Here is an 18,618-nt window from a genome sequence, read left to right as displayed (position 1 = left end):
TGGAGTCCAACATTTTTCTTTCTTCCAACCATATCTATTTTTGTAATGCAGATTATAAACCAGCTAAAGTATTAAGTAAAACACCAATTTGTATTTTTCAATGTTTTTAGAAGTACAAAAACATTTCTTCCCAAATAAATGATTCCAACCAGTAGCCTCTTTTTTTTTTTTTTTTTTTTTTTTTTAATGAATGTTACCAGTTGTCATGAGATGCACTGGTAAAAAATAATATTGATTGATATATTATTTTCGCATTTGGATTGATAGATTATTGGTTTCAGGTCTCAGCTCCACACTAAAACTCACACCAACATTTTAATCAGATCATTCGGAAAACTCAAATCAAAACACAGTGACATCACTTTCTGAAAACAGATTTAATTTCTAAAGAGTCAGTGACAGTTTTACAGTGCACGTGACACAGAATCACTACAGAGGGTTCGCAGAACCTCGATGAAAAATATCAACAGTGCTCAAAATTACACACCGTAAACACGAAGAATTTAATGTTACATTTACCCATATTGTGTGATATGACATCTCAGATTTTAGACTGTGTCTGTGTGTGTGTGTGTGTGTGTGTGTGTGTCGGACCCTCTTCATGTGTGGTATATATTGACCTGAATATTGAGACGACACCATATGGATCCAGCGGCCAAGACACTCGGAAAGCCTAAGGCCTAATCCCTGCTGCCTAAATGAATTGGTCTGCTATTATATTTAAAACTGAGTTTAATTGCCAGTTTGTTTTTCTTCTTAACAATAAGTTAGAGTTTCAGAGTATCAGATTGTCCTTGCGTAACAGTGGTCCTATATACAAACACGTGTTTTGCATCAGAGCGGGCAGTGTCCTCTGTAATCCTGAGGGAATCCTGATATTACTATGCATTTGTGAAGTAAGCTGTAGTTTGTTTTTTAACTGCTATGATGCTGCTTGAAATGAAACACACTGTAACATTTTACTGTGATAAAAGAGAACAGAAGCAGGTTGAAGATTGACTCATCCATTAATTCCTTAATTACAAGTGTGGTGACTTTGTTTTACATGTAAAGTAGGAACCGTAACGTTGTCACGCTGTGGCATATTTATCTGCGCAGAGCAAAGAAAACCATGCAATGGGATAATCATACAAAATGTCTATTATTGCTGCAGTTTGCTTCACGGCAACTATGTACAATGTGCTGTATATTAACTCTGTCAGCTTGGTCCCGTCTGAAAGAAATGATGGATCTTTACTTCAACTCCCAACTGTCTCATGACTGTTGCAGCCCTGCGATGTGTTCTCACCTTTGTGAACACAATCGTCATCATTCTGTATATCTAGAACGCTTTGGGATTAACTGGGCTGTTTTGCCTTTTTGAGCCTGTAGTGAACAAGTTTTACATAACGTCCGTGTACCAGATGGCAGTCAGTCAGTCAGTCAGTCAGTGCTTGCAGTTTGCTGCGCCATCTTTACTCCCTTCACTCTGTTACAAGCCAGGAGGACTGACAGTTGACTCAACATGTGCCATGTATATGCGGCAGAGAGAAAAACAAGTGTTTTTAACATGACACCAAGTACAACATTGCAGAGCGCAAAGGACAAATCTCCAAGTTCAATGTGCGCTCTTTGAATTAGTCATGCACTGTATTGCTTTTAATTATTGTTAGGCTAAATGAGATGAGGCAAGACTACTTAAAATGGAATATAAATCCCATTTAGATGTGGCAGTGTCTGAGAGTTTCCTCCTGTGGTGAATTCATTCCCTGAGTGAGGTGAATGAGGCCGAAGGGTTCAATTAAACCTGAGTTTCCGAGGCATTGAGGCCTGTTGGAAACAAAAGGGAGCTTATGAGTCGCAGTGTAGCGGCAGTGCGTTCAGTAACAGCTGTTAATAGCATCGCTTATAAAAACATTAACCATGCAATTCAGCAGTTGGTGTTTCTATTCATAGAGGTGAGATATGAGAGTATGTCATGTAGCAAAGAAGTGAAAAGGTCTGGATGTGTTCCTTGAAGAACTGCAATGATGGTGACATTCTGAGAAATGTGTCCGTTAGTACCGTCTTTTAAGACAACCAGAGTACTCAGTCATACATGCATACACACATAAACAATCTGACTAATACAAAATCTCCAGCATTGCATCCAAAAAAAAAAAAAAAAAATAGAAAGTCTGTGTCTTACTCTTTCAGACACACCCAGCTCAGACTAGCAAGCCCAGACAGACAGCAAAAGAGGTTTAGGTTTTAGGATTGTCAGACAAAATGTTGCCCTGATAATCTCTCAGTTGCAGGAGAATCCTGTTGTTGGTGTATCGGTTCATTTTTGGAAGATAACTGTATCCAAACCGCTCAGTCGTTCATTCATTCATCCCCCCCCCCACCCCCCCCCCCCACCCCCCCAGCACCTGTCACTCACTCAGTCTGGCATCACTGGTGGGCTGTTGGCCTGAGACTCACTGTCAGACCCACACAGCTGTGTTGTAGTCAAACAAGGGCTGCATTTTCTCCAGACCAGTCTCTGGCTGTCTCCTATCTAAATAAATCCCTGCAAATGGCTGCTGGTGGAACTGGGGGAAGTTCTGTTGGTGGTGTTGATGCAGTTGATAGTTCCTTTCTGTTTCAGCTAGACACGGCCTGCCTTTGCCCTGCTGTCCGTTTGCCCAGAACGGCAAGTAGAAGCTGCCTTTTGAACTTTTGGGGGCCAATTTCTTTGGCCTTTTGAAGAGGTCGCCCTCCGGCTGTTCAGGAGCCATCCAGCCGGGACGTTCTTTGAGCAGCTTGTCCCTATCAGGCCTGACGCTGCGCAGGAACTTCTTGAAGATGTTTGTGGTCAGCGAGAACTTCCTGCAGATCTCCTGCGAGCGACTGAGATGAAGCGGGTGAGCTGGAGTATCTGGTCTGTCTGTTATCCTCTCCTCTTTCTTCTTCCTCCTCTCCTCCTCTTCCACTTCTTCCCTCTCTACCTCGGGCAGATCTAGCCAGTTGCCCACCAGGTCGGCGAAGACATTGTCTCCGAGTACTAAGGGCTGGCGGTTGCGGCTGCGGCTCATGAGCGAAGAGGTCCAGTCGCTGGCGTCATCTGTGCTGTCCTGGGAGTAGTCGCTGTCCAGTGAAGGGCCCTCTCTGGAGAGGCTGTACAGGATGCCAGGCAGGTCCACTACCTGAGCATGATGGGGAGCCTGTGTGTGAGGGTAGGGCTCCGGTGGAGGGCTCCCCACCATTGGTCCATAGAAGTCCACTTGAGGGGCGGTGTATCCTGACCACCTCCGGGGTATTGACTCAAGGTCGTTCTCACTTCTTGCAGTTCTTGACATCCTTTCACTTTCAGTCTCCAGACTGGATCCTGAGGAAGATGAGCTTCTCAGGCTGCTTCTGTCCAGAGATGGGCTGTTGTCGTCTTGGCTGAAAGTGTTTCTGCGCTCCAAAGATGGCTGTGGACTTGGCATTGGACTTGGGCTGGGCTCCTCTGTGAGGGTTTGGTCAAAGCAGGACCTCTGATCCTGTTGTGAAGCTGACGCTGCTGCAGCCGCTGCGTCAAGAGGGACTTGCGGAGCAGGATGGGGAATCCCACGGTTGATGGGCCGACCTGAAATGTCAAGGTTTTCAAGCGCTGTCTGAACCTGAAGGAGCTTTAGTTCCTGAAGGGCTCCCATCATTGAATTCATCTGAGCGTGGAGGCCATCCCCGGCTTCTTTCATAGACAGCTGCAAGGAAACAGAGAGAACAGTAAGGAGATGAAGATAAGCGACAGAAATTAGCAAAATAGCAGCAGTGAAAAAATGTAGTCATTTGGCTCCAACAGGTCCCGTCTCATTCATCAAAGGTAGATTTCCTCACTGCCCTATATCTTGTACATCATTTATCTCACAAGCACAACTCCAAATTACACACCATTAACTGATAGCACCGGGCGCATTAAATGTTTCCATCACAGCGCAGCAACTGAAGTGCTTTTTGTCTCTGTGGCAGTGAGGCTGTGTGCTCTAGTGCGTTTCAAAGGCTGTGCACCTTGTTTAATTATGGGTCATGTGACCTAGTTTTGGATGACAAGCATGGGTCCCATATGGCCTGCGTATGAGAGAGGATCCAACCCATGACAGCTGTAAAACAGACAAGCTTGTTTTTTTTTTTCTCACTCTTCATCTTTCTCTGTTGCAGCGTCTCCTCTTTTGTATCCTCACATTTTTGCATTATCTCATTTGCTTTCTCCTCGCCGCATTGTCTGCACTTTTACTTTCCTCTGTGCAGCCGTAATCACACACTCTGCTTTTATCTGCCTCCCCCTCCTCCTCCTCTTCCATCTTTCCGCTCTCATCTGTTTAAGAGCCTGTGTCATGTGACCCGACCAACCGTCTTCTCCTGAGGGCAGACAGAAAGCCCACAGGCAGGATCCTGACCTGCGTCTTAACTTGCAGGCCTGAATCATTGCACACCGTGACCCAGCCTTTGACTCTGCTCCCTTGGGACAAACTGTTTATCTTTTATCATTTAAGAGCATGCACGCATTGGCAAAGATACAAATGGAATCATGGTTTTTCTTTTTTTTTTTTTTCCCTCAACATCTGTGATAAAGCAAGTCACAGGAATCTTGTAAAACGAGCAGGAGTGTGTTGGAAACTGTTGAGAAAGTCAGCAAAGCAAAATACAATGTCTTTTCCATCCGCGTTGAGCTGCCAGTCAGAATAGGTTGGACAGCCTCAGCGATAACTGTTAACTAAACATGCCTGTATTTTAATGAAAATAAAATAAGTAAAAACGGTTATTACTATAGCAATAAATTACCCCCCACCACACCAAAAAAGAAGAAAAAAAAAGTAACTGACAGGAACATCAAGCTGACTTCCAGCTCTTTTTAGAGAGCAAATATTAAATTTCACTAATAAAATTCCCACCTTACCTTCTATAAAGTCACAAAGCAGGAGGTACAGATATCCCCGTCTGCCTCACCTCTGCCAGCCTGTCACTATCTCTCACCTTTCAAACAGATCGGTCTGACTGGCTCTATATGTATCTCTCTCCATTGGGGGGGGGGGCACAGCTGGGTACAATAGCCAATCAGCACTGCCCGTCTAGACTGTAATCCTCAAATGGTGGAGGTGTGGGGGGGTTCACTCAGGCAGAAAGAGACTGAACAATGACAGGGGAGATAGTGAGAGGGAGCGAGGGGGGGTGAGAGTCAGCCGGATGAGTAGGAAAGGAACGAGGGGAGGGAGAGAAAAGAGGAGGAGGAGGGCTGATTTGGGATCCCTCACCATATGTTTGGATACCAGAGAGAAAACTGTTGATGGATTCAATTATGGATGACACCATAAGAACACAGATTGGTGTTGGTCGGGGGGGGGGGGGGGGGGGGGGGGGGGGGGGGGGGGGGGTACTTAACCATGGGGGAGCAGTGATTGTGTTGACCCCTGGGTGGGAAAAGTAGCAGTTTACAACAACTGACAGTATAGCATCATACATGGGAACCCATAAATACCGTGAGAGGAGGACATGGTGTTAGAGAGTGAGTATTCTGTGGCAAATCAAAGAAATGGTAATGCACGTCAATTCAACATGTATCTACCTCGTTACTTTTAGCTCCCCCAAATATGCCAAACACATATTGATCTTCGCTGACTTTTGTGAGACTTGTGACTGTGGCAATTGTGACATGATGGTTGGTCCACCACTTAAGTGCAGACAGAAATTTCTTACCAAATGTTGATGGTCTGGTCTTATTCCCCAGACGATGAATTTAAATGACACCGGTTGCTTCAAATCATCGAGTGAAATTTTATTTTGTCCAGTGTTGATCTACAACTAATGAGGTCAGCAGCACCTTTAGTTTGTATTTAATGCTAACTATGGCTACGACTTATTTTTCCTTGGTTGTTGTTTTTTTTAAATATAGTCTATAATCTGAAAAAAATAAAAAATAAAAATAAATCCCAATTACAGCGTCTTATAACTAAAGATGATATGGCTTTTTGTTTTGTCTGGCCAAGGCTTTTAAACTAAAAAGCTATTTTGGATTGAGAGAGGCAGAGGGTGCTAAACATGCTGTCCTGATAAATTCCCCAATTCATCATTTAAATTATTGGTGATTAACTTCCTGTTAAACAACTGTTTCAGCACATCTGCCTATCGGCTAACTCACATGGTGTGCCCTCCATCTCCACCTTGACAATTTTCCAATACCCTGCATCATTAACATTAAACCTTTGTGTTAAAACTCTTGGCTCATTGCTAACATCATACGGCTGAGTAGGAGCACGGGGGCGTCTGTGGCCTCTGTGATTGGATAATAAATCAGTGCACATGCCGGGAACAAAAGCCTCTGAGCTTCCCGGTGGCTCTCTAAATTAGGCAGTGGAGGTATGTGTAATTAGCACAATCAGGTTGTCTCTTGTCGTTTTTGCCTTCCACATACGGCTGACTTCATTAGCTGTAATTGGCTGTGTCATGGGAGAGGCTGAGAAAGAATGCATAATTATGGTTTACTTTCTTGTTCAGCAAAGGTCAACAAGTCTGAAGACAAGTCGAGTGCAGATTTCTGTATTGTTGTCACATCTTCGGATGCAGACATGTAGCTTCAGTGAAGTTTGCAGAGAGATCAGTTGAGGGATTACCACAATCTGAGCTGCTGCTGAGATCTGGACCACTTATACGTATTATGTTTTGTATGTTTTTGAAATATCATCTCCCAAACAGACCTTTTTTTTTTTTTTTTTGCAGTCTGAAACAAACACACCTGTTTGTGCACGCTATCCAAAACACCCTAATTTAGCATTCACATGCAACTTTCCCATTATCCCCAAAACGCAGGCGTTCCTCCTGGCTATTTAAAACACACTGAGTTGTTTACTGGCTTTTCTATTCTAAGGCAACATTAATAATTCATATTGCACCCTGTGGAACAAACAGGGGAGCAGTAGTAGACTAAACCCTATTATTCCACGTTAACCATGCCAACTAACTCCAGGCACTCCGCCACCGCCATTTCAAGGCTGAACTTTGCGGCCCAAATGTGTCAGCCTCTTCAACCATCATTCTGCCTTCTACTCACAACGCCTATAGTGACTTAAGAATAACGTCCTGCGGCACTTCCTAGTTGAGGCACAGATGTTGTTCATCCTGAGATGTCTCACTTCTGCAATGTGTGAATCAGCCGAGGGCCATGTTAGGACAAAGACACAGAGGATGCAGAGCGGATAGCACTGTGAGGTCTTAACCAGAAGAAAAAAGAGACAAGAAAAAAAAAAAAAAAAAGTCTCTGTCCAGTCTAATTTAATAAGAGAGTTGGGATGAAATTGGGGCTGCGGGGAAGAACTGTACTGCCCAGAAGGACTTGCTTCGTTAACCCAGTCTTTTGAAGTTTAGTTAAATCCTTTTGAATCAAAGCCACCAAGTATTTTAGCCATTTAATCCATCAACTGTTTATTTCTATAAAAAGATTATTTCAAAAACCAAGCCAAGTGAAAATCTGCTGAATGAATGAAAGATAAAGAGGGACTGTCCAGAATCTGTTCTGTCACCCCCCCCCCCCACCCTGTGTCTTCTTCTGGCTGCTGTGATGGAAGCCAACCGGAGATAATTACCAATTAAAGCTTGAATACTTCAAAGTTAAACAACAGTGGTTGGCACTTTTGAGTTAATACCGAGTGGAGGTTCAATAAGATGTTCTCACCATTTTAAATTAAATAAAATCAGTTCATTGGTGAGTCTTTATTTTATTTCCTCATTTCAAGATCCATTGACTGTGAAGCTGCATCCAGGGGGCCATTCAATATGCATTCAATTGAATTAAACAGTACAAAGTATTAATAAATCAATGCTTTTGCTTTGCAGTCCGTTGATATCGAGCGCTCTACCTTCATATTACCTCCCTCACTTCACTTATGCAGGAAAAAATAAATTCAGCGTGCAAACTCAATGAGCTCACAAATCCATACGCGTGTCCAGACTTGCTTCTCTTCAATGAAGTCAGTGTGTTGTATCCGGGTGTGTGTGTAGTCTGTTATGCTCACTAATGTACATTAACTGGATTATGAGGTAGAAAATAAAAACTAAAGCAAAAAATGAAAAACAAACCGCTGCTTTGTTCTGGCGATGAAATATGGTCTATTCACTGTTGTTGTTTGTTTGTTATTGGCTGTAGGCTGGAGGAAACTGTGAGACCAAGGTTATCAGACCCAAAAGGTTTTCCTGTTTAGAAGGAGCTGGCCACCAGCAGCAACAGCTATGGTGCATTCCCCCCTCCCTCCACCTCCAGCCCTAATTAAAAATGAATGGTGGGCTGTGTGGGTCAAGGACAGGAATGAGGTCTCTGTCCGGGGGGATACAGAGAGGGTCTCTGTGACTTCACTGCTGGACAGGCCGTAGACTGCCGAGGACAACCCCGGGGTCATGATCTAGAAGGCAATAAAGCTGCGCAGCGTTCACTGAAATAAATGAATTACTGTGCACACGGTAATGAATGCCCCTTTGATGAAAAGAGTATATATGGTAACTGTTTGGTCCGAGGGTCACGTTCAGTGTGAACCATGTTCAACAACAGAATATGTGTCAAAGTTGTCTTTCAGCTTTTGGTCATGTGTTGCTTGCAGAGGCTAACCATCAAGAATGATCGTGCAAAACTCCCATTATAATTTCTGTGAATGTTTTTTGGATGTATGAAAGTACGAAGCCCTTCATTGACCTCTAGCTTATTATATAAAGGGCACACCTAAAAACTAAGAATTATGGAGTTGTCAATATGGGTGTTCCTATAAATATTCCTATAAATATTGAACAAGGCTTTGAGATAATTTATTTTCAGATCTGTGCACCAACCTCAGTGGAATAAAACTACGTAGAATCAATTAAATCAATTTAATTTATTTATGTTATACAGTGCTAACTCCTTGGAAGCTAGCTGTCAGACGGTCATCTTCAAATAAAAATATGTGAAGCCTGGAACTTAATGGGAATGGCTGAACTGGCCCCTTGAAACCAGGAAAGCTTGTAACCAAAATATGTTATTATTTTTATGTACGTGCTGCCCAGTGAAGACTCCCTGATGACCTTTTTAGAGATGGGAGGTGGTTTAATTGCTTCTTTCCTGCTCGTTCTCATTTATACCATCACGAAAATGACGACGCCATGGGAGATGCGGGATGATTAGAATCCTCATCATCGTCTTTGGCAGATGATATTTGGATGACAGTCTCTTTTCTTCCTGGCTCTAAAATCTCACTGGACACAACTATCGTTATTTAGATGCTCGATAACGCAGCAGTTGACGTCAGCACCTCGTGTGTGTGGGCAGTGAAAGTGCTCAGCCAATTCTCCAGCCCACAGTTGTAACATCAAGTCTGACGTTAATTTCGCTTAGCCTAACAACACCAGGAATGTCAGAGCAGCATTTCCTGAAGAAAATGTGAGTGATTGATGTAATCAGTGTGGAGGAATGGTGTGTGTGTGTGTGTGTGTGTGTGTGTGAGAAAGGAGTGAATGGGTCTGCATCAGCTTTATCAATTTGCAGGAGCATGTGTTAACTGACAGTAATGTCCAGCTGTTCAGAGCGTTCTGCAATTTGAAATGTGTACTTTATGCAGCTGTCATGAACAGTATGAATATCATAAATTGGACTATATGGGCTTCCAATAGACTTTCACCCAGCACTCAAAGTTTTATAGCAGCTGTGGATGAAATGATGGCTTTATAAAGGTAAAGAGCCTGCTTTTAGTGAAAAACTGCAGTAAATTATCCCCTCTGAACCCCTCCGCTCTATTTGGTGTTTTTATTTTGACAAACGACAGAAAGAACTGTATAAAATTCAAGGCTGTTAAGATAGGATGACAGTGGAAATCACGATATTGATCTACACCTCGGTGACAGCAATACCCATGAGATATGATTCAAGTTTTTTTTTTTTTTTCTTGTGAAGGTAGCCAAAGGAGAGGAGTGGCAGGACCTGGTCTGAGACAGATATATACATACAGCAGCAGACTTAACCGCTCTGTTGTTTCTATCAACACTATTCCTGGAATAAGTCGACACTTCATCACAGGCAGTGATTTTCCATTCTGTGAACCATGACTTAACAGGTTATATGCACGGTGCCTCAATAAAAAAAAAAAAAGGCTTTTGTCAACGGTTTGTGGTTCTATGTTAAACACAATGATCACCCACGCAAAGCCCCACAGCTGCCACTGAGAGTTGGGCCAATTTTAGCTGAGGGGAAGGAAGGGCAGGTTGGAGAGCAGGAGCCATGAGGGAGGCACAAAACAAACGAGATTCAAGTTAAGCCGCCGCACCGCTCTGTGCCGTGTACAGTTTTGTGATCCCACGCCCATGAAGGTAACAAAGAGGATGAATGCACTCCCACACACACTATAGGTTTGGCACTTGTGTGTAGTGTTCTCAGATTTCCTGGCCTCGTGTTTTGGGGGCTTAGAGATGTTGAATTCCAGGGTGACAGACATGTTCGAAACTAGCCTCAGGTGTGAAGGGGCTGAAGGAAGGTGATGCATGTAAAATCAGCTTCTGAGGTGATGATATTAAAAGCTCTGATTTATACCTTTGTGTCTGGAATGACGCTATCCAGCAGGTGTGAACACTACAGAGAGAAGGTGAGTCAAAGGCATGTCAGTGTTTGCCCGTCCATTGTGTGAATGAGTCATCTTTGTGGCCCCTGGATTTCTGTGGAGCCTTGAAAGGAACCGATGGAAGCAAACAGCTTCAAACTGCTTCCAAACATTGTTTTCATTTAGCGCAACACAAGTAGAACGGCAAAAATGATGACACATTCATGACTCGACTTCCTATCTGTTGGGTTTGAGTTTTCATGTCGGATGGGGTCAGCTGTGACGAGAAAAAACTCCAAGGTCTGGCCAGGTCAGGGGGGTCAAATGTTCAAGTGTGACCTGACACTGCCACAAATGCTGACACAGTGCTCACACTCTCATGTGGCACTCTTTCTTTGCTGCAGGTCTTCAGATGTTAGTTACATGCTGTCTCTGCTTACAGCCTGGTATCAGTAGAGTTTTCATGACAGTCAATCTTCCACATACATGAGACCTAGTCAGATCCTCAGGCTAGCAGCCGTGTTATATATATGAGAAACTACTCCACTGCAGTCGTATTGATCCAAATAATGAAACTTAAATTAATGTAGGCTTGATATTGAACGTGATCGTTTCCACGAATCAAGCAAGTCCAAGAGTCATAAATTAATCTGCAAAGAGTCAAGGAATAAATGGAAACTAGCGGACGCCTGTGGGGACAAAGACACCCAAATTGCTAAAACACATCAGCAAGGGTTGCAAACTGTTTACCATTTGTGTGAGTTTTTCGTTGCAAATTTGCTCTAAGTGGGGCCTTTTAAAATGACATTGCAGGCTTTGAAACGGTTTAAAGTGACTGAAAGGGCCACTCGACTCAGCCTCGCAGCTGCAAGTCGGCAGTTAGATGTTTGTGAGCTGCATGCTGCAGATGGAGCCGGTTTGCCACTCTCCACTGAGCACTTGATGAGAAACTGTCACAGTGGAAAGAAAAGTCACAGCTTTGGCATAGGTGTCCCCAGTGTTATCAGAACGACAGATTGCGTCCCACATGGTCCTATGCAGGGGGAAGCTGCCTTGGCTTTTTAACCGACATCTGCTCCCTGTTCTCCCATTTGATCCCTGGCATGGTGTGACACTTTTTTCCATTATGTTACCAAACTTTGATATGGCAGCTATAACGCAACATGTCCTCCTGGCATCAACGTCTTTTCAATCTAAAGTGTCACTCCACAGACATGTGGCTAATTTGGAGCAGGGAATCAAGAAGTCACAGAGCAGATCATGTCGCGAAACACGCAGCCATGCAACACTTTTGTTTTGGGCCAGTGGCTGGATAGAAAAGAAATAGGGGAAAAAAAAAAAAAAAATCAGTGTCTGCTTTGAAGATGATTCCAATTAAAATCTGTGCCAGTTCAGGCTCTTTTGGAAATTGGTGCACATGTCCCTGCCAAATGATTGTGAGGGTACAGCTTAAAGATTGCGTTTCAAATAAGAGTGGGAGGGAAATGGTTGCCTTAAGTTGCTACCATCATTCAGATTTGTTTATTAGAGGAGAGGAGATTTGCTCACATTGCATTAGGGAGAGTGACATTTTCATTTACTGCATGATAATGTGATAAAACCCTGACTGACAGTGTCACACTCTCCCCTGTGGCAACAGGACATCACAGCGGTCTACTCACAACAACCAACCACAAATATTAGGCAAATCTAATTTTTTGAATAGGAAGTTTGCACCATTGGACTGAAAACAGCTCGTCCTAAGTGAGGAAGAGAAAGGGGACTGTCTTGAGCTCATTAAGCTTAAAACATCTGTCCCAGATGAGGGGACAGAGAGGAGGAGGATGGGTAGGCTACATGCCCCCTGGTCTGCTCAAAGATTTAAGCCAGCACACACACATGCACGGCACTTCCAACTGAAACTATAAGCCGGAGTATGTGAGAGTCAGGAGCTCTTATTTACGAGGAACAACGTTTAATAAATTATTTCATGCATTCCTTTTTTTTTTGTCTCCGCGCCAGTTTGCCCACTAAAAACACTGCATGTTTGCATTAGATAAAAATAATCAATAAACCATAAAGTGATCCACTGCTGGTAACAGAAGTAAATCCAACAACAGTACATACCAGCTCTTGCTTAAGTCGCCTCAGACACGAATCCATGTTTTTGCTCTCAGATTTGGAGAGCTGCTGTTCCATGTTTCTTTCCTTTAAAAAAAAAAAAAAAAAGAAAGAAATATAAAGGGGTCTCAGATGAGGCGTGTGGTCGGTCCCTGCTCGGTCATGACTGTGGAGCTTTGTGCTGAGCAGACACAGTAAAACTGCGCTCTGCTGGAGATCCGTGGAAACAATCTGAGGCTGAAGATGCGCAAAATCCTGCTGAGGAATGCGCGCTGCTGGTACTGACGTGAATCCTGAATTCAAGGCAAGAAAGGGGACAACTCCTGATGACGAAAGTGTGTTTACTCCAAAAATGATAATGAGCTCCTTCTCGCTGCTCCGTGCGTCTCTCTCTCTCTCTCTCTCCTCCCTGCTCTTTTTCTGATTCAAGGCGCGCGTTTACGTCGCCCATCCAATATCCTCCAATCAGGAGCCTCCCAGGATTCAGACTTAATCCCATTCGAATCGGGATAAAACGACGAATCCAGCGCTCTTATGGGGGAGTAGATTTGTCCAAAGCAGCTTCTGATGGTTTCACTGAGATATGAAAATCAAATCTGGAACATCTGGGAATATTTTTGAATGGAGGCGGAGAGGTCACAGAGTTGCAGCCGTTCAGACAGCACGGAAAATGAAATGTCTCCATTCCGCAAAAAGAGATGCTGCTGCAACTGTTGCGGCACAGTGGACCGAAGGAGGAAGTGTCTAAAAGAAAGCATATGTGTCATGAAACGAGCCTTGGGGACGACTTTCCTGGCCGCTCTTCCCTGAGGTCAGAGAGGAAGCACCTGAGCCCCGGATATAATACTTAGCTGACAGAGAAAGGAAGAGGTGCATATTTAAGGCAGCTAATCTTGAGGTTGTTTGTCAATCCCCTCCCTCAGAATACAGATTGGACATCTCTGTAATGTGGCACAGGCTGCTTAAAATACAGTGAATCCTTCTCCAGGAAGACGTCAGTGAAACTACATTAAGAATGAACTCTGTTGTTTACATTAAGATTATCAGGATCTTTTCTACTCTGTTTTCTGAGGTGTATGTTTTCTATGAAAGTAATAACCTGCTAAAATGATGCAAATGGAAGACTTGGTACTAAACTTTGGTATCATAATCATTTAGAATACATAATAAATGGGGCATTGAACAGCCCATGTATAGTTCACAGGGTATATTGTGTAGAGCACCAGGTATGATAAAAATCATAATCCAGTCAATCCGGTTCCTAAAGAGACCTCAAGCAGACAAAGCAGCAAAGGAAAAGCTTGGCGCCCTTTGACCTGCTTCTGTCATCTGGAAGTTTTAATAACGGGTCTCATGTTGGCTACTTTTCCCAGATGGACGGACAAATGCAAAGAGAGGAGGAAGTGAATCTATTTCAGATTCCAAAAGCGAGAAAACGGGGCTAATGTATAAATCATCTGAGGCTAACTTCACTTCTGAGAGAGAGAGAGAGAGAGAGAGGAAGAACTTTAACTGATTCTCATTGCTTCTGAATATTCAGGCTGGATATGATAACTGTTTTTCTCTGTGTTTGTTTGATCATCTCATTTAGATGTCAAAAAGAAGTGTAACACTGCCCATCACAGTCATTGTGATACCATCAGAAATATCCCCCTGGGGATTAATTAAGTATTTAACCCAATGCCAAAAAATATGAAATCTACATATTCACTGGATCTGGAACCATCAAATGTATAAATGTATGTATGCATAAATAAGTTATTCTATTAATACACCATGAAAAAGGGTGTTGTGGTCTGTTGATAATCTGATGAGTCAGGTGTTTTTTTGGGTGCCTGGTTTGTTTCTACACCTCTCACTGGTTTGAAGTGGGCGGGTTTCTGTCGGCGAAAGGTGGTGCCATATATGTCTTTGCACCAATCAGGATTTAGCAACATTTGAATCCGACAGCAGCTGTGAAGTCGTTACCAGATGTTGTCAGTCAAGTCTGATCTCTCAACTTTGGGGTTAGTTCTGAACTTTAACTTTATGAGTTGCATGCTGAACTATTATCATAAGATTTGGAACTGGGTGGCTTTACAGGTGCGCAGAGTCACAGCTTTGTTTATGTGTGCATTATGAAAACAACCGCAAGAGCCACATCTGCACACAAAATGTATTGAAACAGTTGCATCTCAGATGGGTCAAGTTTTCAAAGAGTGTGCGTGCTATGCTCGGCAGGCAGCTTCGGGATTCGGAACAATTTCCTCCTGAATGTGACCCCGACCTGCAGCTGCTTCTTGTGCATGTGTGCGTTTCCTCCCAGCTGCCAGCAAGAACACACACACTGGATAAGGAAACGTCTCCTCAGATCACTCAGCAACTGAAATACAGGCAGCACATGCAGCAGCAGAAACTGTCGACCTATTCGTCACTGCAGACAGAAAACATTATAATCCCTTCACTGACTCACTGACTGCTAGGATTTGTTCGGTTAGCCAGAAGTTTTTATGTGTGTGTGTGTGTGTGTGCTCAAGCCAGAAATTAATAAAACTACCAAGCAAAGACAAAACATAATTGTCCTTGGAATGAAAAACCACTCCCTGTGGTGTTGTGACTTTGTTTCATAGATGTTATTACTCACACAGACACACACACTGGCAGTGTTTTGGTTGTAAACAGAGACAGCTAGAGAGCCCCCCCTCCTCCCTCCTTCATGGGGGGAGAAAAGAGATTAATCTTAAACCAAATATAAAACCAAGGTGTAGCCAAAATGTGTTTCAGGTTTTATTCTATCTTTTGATGGCCTTACATGTCTGTAAGGCCATCAAATGCTTAGTGGCCCAAATACATTTCATCCAGACCCCTCAGGTCATTGGGGACAAGTTTCCTTTGTTCTTTGTTGCAAAGTAAAGGAGTTTGTAGTAACCTTTCTCTTCACCTGTGTACCAAACACCTGAAATCTAAATCAGCCAAAAAAGTAAATTTTCATCTAAGCACAAATTTTAAAATGGTGTCTTCCACCTTTAATACAACCTTGAATTTGCGTTTATTGTTTAAATTCTTTTTTAATGTCATTTCCATGCCTCTGTAAAACCCTTCAACTGTCTTGTCTGAATGGTGGTAAGTTTCTGGAGCATTTGGTTCCTCAAATTTTGAGTCTAGTGGTTTGAACAACAACGAAAATCCTGTCCATGTCACAGCAGCTGATCTTCCCAAAATTGTAAAATGGAAGAAAAGCCGCCTGGTAAGTTAAAAGTAAATTAACCAGCCCCAAGTTAGTCAGTGTGAAGTGGGAGGTAACTGTGAATCCAAGCCTAGTCAGCCTTATTTAAAGTTCATAGGAATGGTGCATCAGGCTATTAATGGTCTCACTGTATATTAAGCATGAGGGCTGTTATCTCCTTGTGGCGTGTTTTTTCCTCTTCACTTACAGTGATAATAATTAAGATGCCATGCTTTCATGTTGAAGAGGAAATGAGCAGCCTCTGCAGTGATTCAGCGTCTGGTTTTTAGCATAATAACTTTCACCTCTAATCTGTTAAAAATGTGATAAAAACCACATCAGTGCTGTGAATATATAATAAAGCCGAATCTGTCACCTCAGAGCGCTCATAGGAGTGATGAGATAAATGTAATTACATCAGTGTGATAATAATGGATATCTTTTAATATTTCACAACCACACAAATTACAAATCAGGATTTATGAAGATGTGGCATGATACAAAGTCGTTACAGGCACTTTTGGGAGTACATGGCCATGTAATGGTACAAAAAGACAACCATTTTATGGTGAAGGATGTCCCATTCACACACTTCAAAAGTCTGTAGTTACCAAAAATGTTATACTGCCATCTAAAGTCCAGACAGTGTCACCACAGGACCCACAGTAATTAGTGTTATAGGCAGATTTATTTTTTCTGATTTTAAGTGCTGAACTACATCATAATTTTTCTTTCTTGAAAAAAAAAAAAAATAAAATAAATACAGCCATGGCTCATAGCTGCGTGTCATTTCCACTTGCCTCTAGTCATCTCCTGTCACATTTTTATAGTCAAATTAAATTGTGTAAAAGGTATTTTTTTCAAAAGCATCGTCATAAATTGCAGCAGTGGTTTAATGACCACAGAAAAGATGGATTTTTAGGGTCAATCTGTAATAGATTCCTCATAGACAGTTGCAACCCACCCAATAATCCAAACAACCACCCCAATATCATATATCTCAATGATTGATAATGAATGTTAAGTATTACAAATTCACACATTCTCTCAATTTAGCAGGGAAGAAGGAATAGGGATGCCCACCCCCCCCCCAATTTGGTTTTCATCTCAGACCTGCATGTCTCCCCTTATGAGGTGGACAGAGTACACAACTACTACTTGAGTAAAAGTACAGATACTCCTTGTCAAATATTATCCCAATACAAGTAAAAGTAACTCTGGTCTCTGGAAGGATCCGGTCCAGTCCACAGGTCTCCAGCTGCGGTCCTGGAGGGATCCTGTCCAGTCCACAGGTCTCCAGCTGCGGTCCTGGAGGGATCCGGTCCAGTCCACAGGTCTCCAGCTCCGTCCTGGAGGGCCACTGTCCTGCAGGTTTTAGATGTTTCCTGCTCCAACACACCTGATTCAAATGATCAGCTCATCATCAAGCTTTGCTGAAGTCTGATCAGGAGTCACTCATTTGAATCAGGAAATATCCAGGAGCTGGAGACCTCTGGTCTAATCTCTGGTCACTGGGGGGATCTGGTCTAGTCTCTCATCTGTACAAAACACATTTTATATGGACACAATAAACACAGTCTCAAACTCCGGGGGGTCTGTGGGGGTCCGGTCTCTGCTGGTTGTGCTGTGTGTTACCTCGTGTTGCTGTCTCTGCTATTCACCTTGATTAACAGACTGTCCTGTGCCCCATGTCCAGTTCCTCCTCTGCCTCCTTTTATGATAGTGCTTCTTGTCATAGATGCAGGATGACGGCAGAAATTGAGGCGAGAATCAGTGAGTTAGAGTCGCGGCTCCGCACTTTAGCTAGCTCAGCTTATGCTAGTGTAGCTAGCTTGGCTCATTGATGCTGGTAACCATGGTAACTAGCAGTCCGGACTAAGAGGAGAGCCGGAGTAGGTGGACGCATTGACCGGCTTTATTCAGCTCTTTACTTCCTTCAACATCACAACACAGTACTTTTATGAGTTTCATCACACTGACTATAAAACGTACGGCGGCTACAGCTGGTGTTACTTCTCACACCAGTTACCTGACTGCAGCTGGAGCCCTCTCCTCTCCGTCTCTTCCTTTCTCATGGAGCTCCCAAACTCAGCTGTTTCTGTCTAAGATAACGTTTTGTGTTTGGCTTTAATACAAGCTAGGCTAATGGATGTTAGCATTAGAGCTGGACAGTTAGCTTACGTTACAAGCTAACGACCCTGTTTCTTACCTCGCTCTACGTTTCTTGTCCCAAATTCACCGTCACAACCTTTTTAAAAAACATTTGTATAGAAAATTTCTCAACCCTTTATTTTCTTATTCTTCTTTCCTTTCCTTTCTGATCACTGGACTGATGCTGACTGGACATTTTCCTACCGAACTTCGACAACAGGCTAGCATAGCAACAGTAACCAATGGGGGCGGGGCTTAGCGAAAACTCGGTGGCCAAACCATTTGTTGTGGGGGATGGTTACAATTAGGAAGAAAACAAGTTAATATACTGAAATATTACATAATGTTTCACTAAAATACTTGTTCGCTTTACTGGTCTAGTCTGTGGACGCGTCCTGTCTTGTCCGTTCCTGGAGGGGTGCCGTCACCCGTCTGGTCTGGTTCGGCCTAGGTCCTGGGGGGGGCGCCGTATCTGCATTAGCCCAGTCCAATACTCGTAACCAATTAACTCCGTAGACACGTTCAGGTGCCCACACCGGGAATGAACTTTACATACATACACAACATTACATACATGCAGGGTTACAGTAAGTCATACAATCACATACATTAACATCATCACTAACCCCG

The 18,618-nt window shown here is 43.1% G+C and overlaps 1 protein-coding gene across 3 annotated transcripts; it reads right to left on the bottom strand.

The window, feature by feature from the left end:
- Positions 1-285: 285 nt before the first annotated feature.
- On the bottom strand, positions 286-12,930 carry inka2 (inka box actin regulator 2). Of its 3 annotated transcripts, none has more exons than XM_029502300.1 (2): positions 12,639-12,930; positions 286-3,689 (listed from the first exon to the last, which is right to left on the bottom strand). In XM_029502300.1, the coding sequence occupies exons 1-2, from the start codon at positions 12,708-12,710 to the stop codon at positions 2,445-2,447; spliced, it is 1,317 nt and encodes a 438-aa protein (XP_029358160.1). In that variant the 5' UTR covers positions 12,711-12,930; the 3' UTR covers positions 286-2,444. The 3 variants fall into 3 exon arrangements, with proteins under 3 accessions (XP_029358160.1, XP_029358162.1, XP_029358161.1); XM_029502302.1 differs by lacking the exon at positions 12,639-12,930 and adding an exon at positions 4,883-4,951; XM_029502301.1 differs by lacking the exon at positions 12,639-12,930 and adding an exon at positions 3,877-4,376.
- Positions 12,931-18,618: the final 5,688 nt, after the last annotated feature.

The sequence above is a fragment of the Echeneis naucrates genome, chromosome 5 (assembly GCF_900963305.1).
Source record: "Echeneis naucrates chromosome 5, fEcheNa1.1, whole genome shotgun sequence".
Classification (NCBI taxonomy): domain Eukaryota; kingdom Metazoa; phylum Chordata; class Actinopteri; order Carangiformes; family Echeneidae; genus Echeneis; species Echeneis naucrates.
This window is presented reverse-complemented; position numbering and strand designations above follow the sequence as displayed.